This window comes from Notolabrus celidotus, chromosome 7 (genome assembly GCF_009762535.1).
Source record: "Notolabrus celidotus isolate fNotCel1 chromosome 7, fNotCel1.pri, whole genome shotgun sequence".
Lineage (NCBI taxonomy): Eukaryota > Metazoa > Chordata > Actinopteri > Labriformes > Labridae > Notolabrus > Notolabrus celidotus.
Window position 1 is genome coordinate 408,166 of NC_048278.1, and position 11,631 is coordinate 419,796.

An 11,631-nucleotide genomic window follows, 5' to 3' on the forward strand; every position below is an offset into this window, starting at 1 on the left:
TCATGTTTTTATACTGTGTTCTAGTGGGAACAGACAACTGCTTTTTATTTGATCTGATCGTCTGTCGCTGTCTAGTTATGTCCCATAATCAGGTACGTTATGATGAATGTTTAAAATATTTGTTGGTTTTAATCTATGTTGTTGTGAACGATCTGTAAATATTAATTACTGATAATTGCATTTATTGCGGCTTCTTTTTATTTCTTATTTTATTTTTATTGTTATTATTATATTGTGTTCTTAACCTTAGGGTTGTGGGGTGGGTTTGGCTCGGGCTGGGGGTGGGATCTGTTTCTCAATTTATTCTATTTTAGGTTGTTTTTATGTACAGCACTTTGTGTTACAATGTCTTTGTACAAAAAGCACTTTATAAATAAAGTCTGATTGATTGGTTGATTGATATTGTTGGTAGTAATGCAGTATTACTCTATTTGGAATGTGTTTTTTTATTTTTATGTTGATGTTTTGTTACGTTTTATGTGCATTTCTATTTTTCTATGTGTATTTTTTAAGAATTGTTCCACTATAAGACCACTTAACTGTTGAAATGGTTTATGCTGTGTGGGAACAGACAACTGATTTTTACTTTATCTGATCGTCTGTCGTTGTCTGTATGTTCCATAATCAGAATCCTGAATAAACAATCTGAGATCTCCATGATCCATCTGGTCTCCTGCACTGTGTGGCACAGAGGAGGTTACACATGGTTACTATCATTTTGGATTTCATTGTATTTTACTGATGCAACTAAGGCCTGCAGTTTGACAAAGAAATGACATAAAGTCCTTATAACTAAAAAGTTGAATCTATTAGACAAAATCATCTGAGGGGATTTAGTTCTGCTTTGTTCCTCTCTTGGTAATTGCCATGTTTTTACGCAGTCTGTAAGGTTTTTGTTCTCTGCTGGCTGGCTCACATTTGGTGTGTAGTTCTGAACACACACACACACACACACACTGACTCTCCTGCAGGTCTGTTTGTTCTGCTCTCCGGAAAACGGGCTCTGATTCCAACCAGCTGTTTCCCGCCGCACACAGATCAGCTGCATACACACACATGCACACACACGCACACACACACGTAGTAGGCGGAGGCAGCAGACATACACACACACACAGACACGTAGTAGGCGGAGGCAAAAAGCCACACACATACATTGGAGGGAACCCCATCAGCTGAGGGAAGCAACACAGCTTCAACTTACTTTTATTTTTCTTTCTATAATTCACATTTGTTGATTTTGAAGCTGTGTTTTTTAGATATGCACCATTGAGGAGTCAGCTCTGTGCTGCATACGTACTTCATTACACTTTAACAAGGACCGCAGTGGAGGAAGGAGAAAAACACAGAAACACGGAGGACATCAGGAGGCTTTGAAAGCATGGAATACTTCATGATGCCCACAGAGAAGATCCAGTCCTTACAGCAGTTCAAGAAGACGGAGAAGGATGTAATCGGCGGGCTCTGCAGGTGTGTGGCTTGCTCTTTCTTTTGTTGATTAGGAACCTGGTTGCAGAAATGAACCCTCGTGTGTCTGTAGTGTGTGTGTGTGTGTCCGTGTGATGCAGTGTGACTCCAGTTAGCATGCTAGCTTTGAGAGCCTCGCTGCGGTGTGTTGCCAGGCGGCGCATGGTTGTGGAAATTAGCAGTTTGTTGTCCAGCTGCTGGCGGAGGAGAGGAAACGGCGCTTAGTGTATTTAGTATTATTACATGTGTGGGCTGTTTGACGTGCAACAACAACAGAGGCATGTTAGCAGTCACCCCGAGCTTAAATATGTAAATCAGACACATGAAATCGATCCATTTGCGTCCAGTTGAACATCAACCACGTGGTAGTTAACGTGCTCCTCAACACTTCACTACTACAAACCAAATAACGTGTTTACAGCGATATCAATTATTACACCTGTTCGTTGGATCACAGTGTTACCTAAACACGCGTTGTTTGTGTGTGTGTTGAACACGGGGATGTTTAATGTGCTTTGTGCGTAGGAAAATAATCCCTGCGCAGCTACTGTTAGCTTAGCTTTGCTAACCACATAGCACCCAGCGTACTTTAATTTCCTTTAACTGTTTGGTGTGTGGTTTGTCGCAACTGTGTTCGTTCACTTGTTTTAAACTGAAAGGCGTTCTTCTGACTTGTTAAAACGTGCGAACAGGGCGTCCTCGTGTAAAGCAGACCCGTAGCACATGCTAGCTGAGCTAACGGCGCATTGTTCTCCATGATGTCAGGGGGCCTGCTGCTGCTGCGCGCGCACTCACATTTCAGCACCTCACGCGCCCTCCGGCGGCCATGTTGGAGGTCCGCAGCTGACAACAGCTGATCATCATCACAGCAGACAACACACAGAGACAACACATACAGACAACACGACGCGTCTGTGAGGGACGTGTGTTTGTGTGTCTCATCATACCTGGACGGAATTATTTTCATTGAAGCCACAGCATATATTTGAGTCTCAAAAATAAGAAAGTAAGACATTATATACACAGGAAAGTTGGAATACACATTGTGATGATTTCCACAACACGGGATATTATCGTGTTATTGAAAATAGAACAAAGACAACACATCAAGTATTGGAAATGAAAATACCTTTTGGCAAATTAGATGCCCATTTTGAAGATTTCGGCTACAACCTTTTGCAAAAAAGGAAATGGTGTTTACGTTGTTTCCCTCTGCATTTCCTTTTTTTTAAACACTGTAATAATAATAGTAACACATTTTATTTGCATAGCACCTTTCAATACATAGGTGCTTTACACCAAGGGTACAAATGCACACCGGCACATTGAAATAACATTAAAGGCATAAATGGACTGGGAAAATGGACTTTTACTTTACTTACTTTTCTAGTCTGTCTGACCACTCAAAGCGCTTTTACACACTACATGTCACATTCACCCATTCATACTCATTCACTCACTGATGGTAGAGGCTGCTATTTAGTGAGGGACCATCAGTGTTTATTAATCTCATTCGTTCACATTCACATACATCTGAACAACAGAGGGAGCAAATCTGGGTTCAGTGTCTTGCTCAAGGACACTTCTGCATGTGACTGCCGGAGCTGGGATCGAACCGCCAACCTTCCAATTGATATACGGCCGACTCTACCCACTGAGCCACAGCTGCATAGAAAAACGTTGGGTGCAGGACCTGAGATGCTAGAAGTGCAAAATACAATATGATCAGGTTGTGCTGGAATTAAAAATGAAGTAAAACATTAAAAGTAGATTCACAATAAAACAAATTAAAATCTAAAATAACACAAAAGTTAAACAGGGAATCAGCAAATTCACCCCAAAGGCCTTTCTATATGTGAGGCGTTTTGACTCATCAGTATTTCTGCAGGTGAAGAGTTAGAGAGGTCTCCTTGCACCACGCATTTATTGGGTGACAACTCATGACTGCAGGCAGGCCAGTTTTTTACCAGCATTCTTTCACTCCTGAGCCATGCTGCTGCATGATTTAGTGTGTTTTGACATCGTTTTGCTTTTAAAAAAAAAGTCCTTCTATGAAAAACACGTCGTCTTACATCACTCAGCATTGATGCTGCCTTCACAAATGTGCAGGTCACCCCTGTCATGAGCGCTGATGCATCCCCATACCATGAGGGATGTTGTGTTTTGATTACTGCGCTGGTAACAAATCAGACGGTCCCTCTCCTCTTTAGAGGAGGACACAGCGTCCATGATTTCCAAAAAGAATGTCAGATTTTGATCATCAGACCACGAGGCAGTTTTGACTACTTGCCATCAAGTCTGGTCTGCGTCACTGCTGTCTGAACTCTTTTGAAATGTGTTGCTTGCATCAAATTCGAAATGGACATACAATTTCCCCAAGCAATAACATTTGATATGTTGTACCTTTTTATTTTCAAAGACTTTCTTGCCTTTTATTAGACAGAACAGCTGAAGAGACACAGGAAATATGGGGAGCAGACATGCAGCAGCAAAGACATGCATCTCCAAACGTTTGGACAATGTGTTGTACAAAGAATATTTCCTTTTCAAATACAAAGCTGGAATTATTGTCTGAAATTTACCATGCTTGAATAGGTCATTTTATTTTGAAAATCCCTAAAAGATAGAGATACAGGTGTGTTAAATAAGAGCTGCTTATGCTCCTCAGGCTGCCCTACATAAATCTTAAAAGGTAAATTAACTTTAATTTATTTATAAAAAGGTAATATCAGATGAGGCATGAAATCAAGTATTTGTAGCTTTTTTAACTTTAACATGAACCATGAAAGCATGGCAGCTCACCACACACCATCAGTTTTCTGAAAGAGCTGGTTCGAGCCGGTGAGCTGTTGTCTCTTCTGACCTGTTTCCATTTCGGTAAACATCCCAGATCTGGTTCTGCAGGCTGCTCGTCTCCTCTGCCCCGTGGTCGTCTTAAAGCTTAATGGTTCACGTATTTCCTCCTGAGTAAATATGACGTTGGAGCCTCAGTCACAACAACATCCTAACCTCATGGGGCTGAGGTGTGTGAGAGGGCACAGGGTTCAGCCACACTCAGAGACCTCCAAGTCAGTGTGACAGAGGAATGTAAAGAGGTCTTGTGTGCAGCCTGGTTAAAAGTTTATGGAGCTCATCGCAAATTTAACTGTTGCTGCGTGTTTGTTAAAACCGCCTGTCGTCTATCTTTCTTGACCTCTCTCCCTTCAGTCTGGCCAATATCCCTCTCAGTCCAGAGACGGCCCAGGACCAGGAGAGGAGAATCCGCCGCGAGATTGCCAACAGCAACGAACGCCGGCGCATGCAGAGCATCAACGCCGGCTTCCAGTCTCTCAAAACACTCTTGCCTCACACAGACGGCGAGAAGCTCAGCAAGGTGCACAAACATGCAGAATAAGTCCTGATGTTACTGATCTTTTTGCATCTGTGACACTTTTTAAAGAAATGTGATGATAATTCTTTGTGCATTGTTGTCCAGGCGGCTATCTTGCAGCAGACATCAGACTACATCTTCGCCTTGGAGCAAGAGAAGACGCAGCTCCTGGCACAGAACAACCAGCTCAAACGCTTCATCACGGTGAGCACATCATGAATATGTCAAACCCTTTCTCGTATCTTTTATTTATTTTAAGCAGTAAAAAGTTGTTGTCCTGTAAACATCTTCCTTTGACCGGATGAAATGTGACCTGCCAGTCAAAAGCGATGCATCTACATCCAAGCTTCAGTGTTTGAGAGGACAGATCCCCTCTCTGGCTCAGTGTAGCTTCGCTCCTCTGCAGGCTGATTCACTTGGCCATGTCACCGGTTCTGTAGGGTTAAACTGTGCTGCAGGTGGAAGCTGTGATGTTGCATCTCCATCAGCTGATGGTCTAACAGCATGTGGCGATGGGTTTGTTGCTGTGGAGAGGCTTCTTGTTAAGGTTGGCAAGAACAGATCCTTTAGTTTAGTACGAGCTCTGCAGAAATCATTACAGACGACAGCATACGTGTCTGCTACTGAAGGTGTCTTCTTCATGCATGACCCTCACAGTCGCTCCCCTTTGCATGCACGATCATCATCGTCATGGTTGATTAGGCAGTTTGCTCAGACTACTGTCCTTGTCGAGCGTAAAAGCACTAGGCGAGGATCCATTTATCTTAAAAAGTATGCCTGCCTCTGCTGCGCGCAGTGACAATGTGCCCTCATTTAGCTCATTACTGTCAGACCACCAGCAAACATTTGACAAATTAGGGACAGGAATTTCAAGCCAAAATACTATTCCAAAGGGAAAACATCGCTGCCCATGTTTTCTTCTTCTTTTGAATGCAGGTTAGGAAGCAGCTTTAAGACGCTCTATAGCCACCGTCTGGCAGGAACACCGTATTACAACCAGGCACTGGTACAGACAATGAACAATTGTACTTTTAAAATGAGAAAATATTCAAAGTAACTCTTCAATTTTTAATAAGTGAACGAATATTCGAAAATCGTGGCTCAGACATCTGTCAGGTGCAGACAGATTGTATCTCAAATGATGAAATCATGGACAACTTAACGGCTCTACTGTTTCATACATACAATACAAAAGCTCTGTCTTGCTTTCTTCATTTCCTTTTCTTCTCTTGACGATTAGTTTGCAACCTGGCTTCCTTCTAAGTATTGAATCCGTTCTGCTTCTTGTTAAAAACTCGGCATGCAAACTGTGGAGCATGCACAGAACCTCCAACGCCAGTTTAGGTCAGATTGAGGTGTTTACATGCAGGAGAGAACTGATTAATTTAATTTACATCACAGCTGCGTATGTGCAGACATTTTGGCTGTTTTAGTCTTGAAAATAATTCTCCTTCAACCTCAGATGTTTTTATTCATCCTACTTTGTGCTTGTTTTCTGGGTTTGCACCAGTTGCATTAAATAAAATCATCGACCCGGCCTGCTTTTCAGCTGTTTGCATTCATGCAGCCCGTCTCAATAAATTAAAAAATTTTTTAGAAGTTTTGTGCCTGTGAATACAACTAAACTAAGTTTGGCAACTTGCAAGTTAGAAAAGTTTGCAGCTGTTTGAAAATATGTGTTTACCGTTCTTGTGTGCTTTAATGTTGCTGTTTTTTAAACGCCCAACATGCTGCAGATCATGTTTTTAAAAGGAGCAGGAACTCCATAGATCAGATACTGCAGCAGATACTGCATGTAAACCAAGCTTGAAACATGTAAATATTTGTGTTGTTCTGATCTGAATTTAACCGTACATGACCGTCATGTCATTGCAGGAGTTTAGCGGATCCTCACCCAAGAGGAGGCGAGCGGAGGAGAAGGATGAAGGGATCGGGTCTCCAGACACACTGGAGGAAGAGAAGGTGGAGGAGCTGAGGAGGGAAATGTTAGAGCTGCGACAGCAGCTGGACAAGGAGCGCTCCGCCCGCATGCAGCTGGAGGAGCAGGTGAGGATAAAGGAGGAGCACGTCTTTTATTCCTGATCCTGTTTCAGCAGAGCAGAAATAACGAGATCTCTAAAGCACAGCAGCTCTGAGAGTCTCAAACTCTTCTGTTTATAATATGAAATCCTTATGAAGCTGGTTGTTTAATGATAATTCGACGGTTAGCATCTCTAGAGAGGGAAATCGTGTCAGCAGAGGAAATGTTTAATCACTAAATACCTCAGTTTAACATCCATTTGACTTGTAATAAGTATGCGGGTGAGCTTCGTGATGATCCGTCACGATAACAAGGAGCCAGCTGCAGGTGTCGACAGATTTACCCACCCGCTATTCAGTTCCTGATAAATCCACATCCTGGATATACCTGACCAGCAGGTTAAGACAAAGGAGAGGACAAAAAGAGACGCTGACAGGTAGTGAAGGAGGAGAGTAAACAGCAGGGGATTTAGAGTCAGGATTATCCCTCCTGAAACAAAGAGCTCTGTTTGACACGTTGAAGTGCATCGCTGTTCTTCTATGATTCACTTACTTTATTAGTGCAATCATGTGGAGTTGTACTGAAATGATTGAATTTAGAAAAAGACTCACCTGTGTGCTCTCTGTGTGTGTGTGTGTTTTTGTGTAGGTGCGATGTCTGGACACCCAGCTGCACCCTGAGCGTCTGAAGGTGATCACCCAGCAGGTGGAGGAGGAGCAGGTGATTCTGCAGAACCAGACGCTGTTAAGACTGCAGCAGATCCACGCCGCCGCTGACAGACAAACACACAGTCCAAAGGTCAGAATCTGAAACACACACACACACACACACACACACACACACACACACACACACACACACACACACACACACACACACACACACACACACACACACACACAGATTGTTAAAAAAAAAGAAGGAGAGGAAGGCACCTGAATTTCTATTTTTAACCCTTTAAAGGTGCTTCAGTCGGCTCGACTGATTTGAACAAACTACAATTTAATTCTGTTCTTATGTTGTCCTCAAGCGGCAACCTCCGGTCTAAAAATATGAGTCAATGCGGAAGTGTTAAAAGCTGCAGTTCATCAAGGATCCGCTTGAGGCTGGCTCCGGAAGTACCAGAAGTCACATACACATGAATGGGGAAAAGACGATCTTTGCAGCATTAATAAACATGTTTACAGCCTGGTACAAAAGATGAGTGTAGTCTGAATAGCTCATTTCTCGATGTCCTCTCACTGTGAGGGGGGTGAATTTTTTTCTAATTCGGCAATTTCGAAGATATTGAGATTACCAGTCTTCCAATGAGAGGCACAGCTGCCTGTGGGAACACTGCAGCTGTTGGCTAGGAGGCTCAAAGCCCGCCTCTTTACGTCACACTGGCTCCACAGCAGCAATATGGCTGCCGCAGCCGATTGGTCTCAAAACAGCTCTTCAGAAACAGATGGGTGACGTCACGGATACTACGTCCATATTTTTTACAGTCTATGGTTGTCCTCCTTCAGGTGCTGGCTCCCCCCACTCCCCCTGCACCAACCCACCACCCCACGGTCATCGTGCCAGCCCCGACACTAACCCAGCACCCCCACCATCATGTCACTGTGGTAACCATGAGCCCGTCTGCCCACACCAGCACTGTGTCCACGTCCAGACAGAACCTAGACACTATTGTGCAGGTAAGAGCTCACACACAGAATCCAGATCCAGGACTCGTGAGGTATCGTAGTCTTTTTGAGCGATGGTTTACATTCATGTTCTTCTCTCCTCTCAGGCCATCCAGCACATCGAGCGCAGTCAGAGGAGAGCGAGCGCCGAGGAGGAGCAGAGGCGGGCGGTCATCGTCAGCCCCGCCTACGTGGCCATGGACACCGCCTGCTCAGACACAGACACCGACACAGAGGGCGAGGACTGCTCCATGAACTGATCAAACCCATTAACGCACACACGCACACACACACACAATTTCACAAACACTTAAAACAACCTACTCACTGTAAGATTCCCTCCAGGAGCTTGACTACTTTTTAAACACAGAAATCCTTCTTTGGCATTATCCAAACTCTTAAATCCAGTGGTTAAGCTCTGCGTCAGTCTTGTACTGTAACGTTTCTGAAGAGAACACAGGACGGTCAGCGTGTTGAGGAGGCCCTGTGGGGTTTCTGGAGGTTGTTTTTCAGTGTCAGAGCCGGTCTGTGGCGACTTGAAAACGCTCTCCTCGTGTAAAAAGCTCTCAGCATCAGTCCGTCCTACGTGTGTGTCGATGTGCGCTAGTCTCAGTATCACAGTTACCCGTCGTCTCCGGCACGCTGACAGTGTTATTTGTGCTACAAATTGACGGAGAGTTGAATGTATAAACACAATAAGCGAGCAGCTCTTGATTCTGAGAAGGGATGTGGAGCTGCAGTGTCCCAGTCTTAATTTGTTTGTTCTCTTATTTACTTGCTGATAGTTTTGTGCAAGTTGCCACAAAAACAAAACTTAAACTACAACAGAAGGCATTTCAGAATATGAACGTTTGGGAAAAATTAACCGCAAAGCTAATTTGAGGAAATATGTTGAATGAAATTATGAAATAATGTCTGATTTACTTGAAACATGTTTTCATATCTAAATAAGCCCTTAGAAAATAAGCTGTCGAAAATTTCCATTGATCGTCTCTTTTTGTTCCTTTCTTTCTGTCAGGGTTACTGAATGATGAAGGTGGACGTTTTGTTGTTTTGAGTTTAACGACTTTATCCCGGAGGTTAGTCGGGTCTTTGCGGGGGAACCAGACGCCTGAGACGAATCAGGCTGAAGTCTTAATTCAGCCGGCCTCTCGTCTGTTTCTACCACAGACAGTGGTAACTACAAAAAGAACCACATGTTGGTTCACGGCTGGAACTAAACCAGCAGTTAAGGAGTAAAAATAAACTCTGGATCATCAAATGTTTCTCCTTGAATATGAATTAATGTAAACCTCTGAAGGCTTCTGGTTCTCCTCCAAAGACGTCCAGTCCGCCTGCTCGCGTCGCGTTGTTGATTTCAGTGACTATGCACTAGAGGTTTTTGGTATTTATGCAATTCCATCCTCAGTCCCTTCTGTTAATTTCATTTCTCCATGAGGTGAAGTTATCTATGCACCGTTGATAGGTGTGAACATTGCACCTACAGTCTCTGTCTGAAGCTTGACCTGTGTTTATTAAAGAATGTAGTCTCTGCCTGCATGGTGCTCTTTGTCAGCTGGCGCTCTGCTGACCGTAACACCTTTCATCTAACTTCACACCTGATCATGTCGGTTACGTGTGCCTGGACTTTGCTGAGTGCTGTGTGTCTTTGAGGCTCACGGTGAAGGAGAGCAGAGAGGTTTCTCACTTTGTTTGGTCACATAAATAGAAACAAGCTTCAAAGTTCGGCCTCATGACATCTCTCACAACTTACTGACTTCTCAAAACTTTTCGAAACTCTAGAAAAAGAACTCAAAGCGGATCAGCTGCTTTGAATTGAAGCTACATACGCAGCGTTACTTGGACGTACGTTTTCACAAACATGGAAGAAGTGAAGAGGAGCTGAAGTGACTTCCAGATCTCTCTGGGTCTGTCCACCTCGTGTTCTGTTGCTTACGTTTGTGTCGGGAATTTGACTGGAAATCCCTGCTCGGAGCCTCCCTCCTGTCAGACTCCATTTGATCCGCGACTTGATGCTGTAAACATTCCTTTTCTTTGGATCTGTATCTGTCTTTTGATCTCTTATATGTTCTCTTGCCAATTGAATGCATGTTACTAATTGCTGTTTTCTCTCGTCTAAATTGCGCTTCTTTTTGTTTTGACATTTTGTTTATTTTTCTGCCGGGTTCCAACATTTTCCATTAACACATAACTGATGTGCTCGGTGTGAAGCCATCTCCTGTGAGACGCGTGGACACTTCTCAATCACTCACATTGATTCTGTACCAGGTTAGACTAGTTTCTTCTTCTGTTCATGCTAAACATGGGGGGACTTTCTGCATATTTGGTTTGTGAAACTCTGTTAAAGGGGTTGTGTTTCGCTGACTGATGATAAGTTGAAGCCTGCGTTCAGGTTGAAGTTGCTGTCCGTCGGTGAAACCCTCCCTGTAATGTTTCTGTACATTGTGTTGCAGCGCTGCTGTCTTTTGATGGAATTTGAGGTATTTGATATGAAGCACTTGCTGTTCTGTACTGCCTGATTCAGTGATGAGGAACTTATTTTTGTCATCTTCTTTTTTGTGAACTCTTCTTGGACACGAGTCAAAAGCTTTTTATTGTGTTCAGCTTATTTTTCTTTCTTTATATATCTGTCATTCTTGTCCTGTTTTCCATTTTTGGTGACAAGTATTTTTTTATATATTTTTGTGATTTTTTTTTTTTCCCCATCAGTCCAGGTCGATGAGAAGCTGTTATATTTTGTTTATAAAAACTTGGGTAAACAGGCCTTTGTAAAGATGAAAAAAATAAATTTGTACCTTTTTTATTACACCCCTCTGTTTCCTGCTTTGTTTTCAGATGTGCATGTTATAACCTGCTCGTCCACCAGGAGGTGACAGCGAGCAGCTCCTCTGTTGGCAGCGAGAAGTTTGTGCTGCTGGAGTTCATATTTGAGATAAACACAGGTGGTACACAGGCCTCTCTTTAATCCTGTGAGAGGGAACGCTGCTAATGGAGAACTCCAGCTGTTCCTGTTTACAGACTTCTTTTAATCACCTGAAGTTTGCTTTGAAACTGATTCTCTATCATAGTATTGATTATCTGAAATAGAAGTTGCACAAATATCAACA

General features: G+C 43.1%; 1 protein-coding gene across 2 annotated transcripts; it reads left to right on the forward strand.

Moving 5' to 3' along the window:
* Positions 1–840: 840 nt before the first annotated feature.
* On the forward strand, positions 841–11,332 carry LOC117816079 (transcription factor AP-4-like). Of its 2 annotated transcripts, none has more exons than XM_034688180.1 (7): positions 841–1,470; positions 4,675–4,840; positions 4,943–5,041; positions 6,713–6,883; positions 7,506–7,655; positions 8,366–8,536; positions 8,632–11,332. In XM_034688180.1, exons 1-7 carry the CDS (start codon positions 1,382–1,384, stop codon positions 8,782–8,784), a joined length of 999 nt encoding a protein of 332 aa, XP_034544071.1. In that variant the 5' UTR covers positions 841–1,381; the 3' UTR covers positions 8,785–11,332. The 2 variants fall into 2 exon arrangements, with proteins under 2 accessions (XP_034544071.1, XP_034544072.1); XM_034688181.1 differs by lacking the exon at positions 841–1,470 and adding an exon at positions 1,583–1,832.
* Positions 11,333–11,631: the final 299 nt, after the last annotated feature.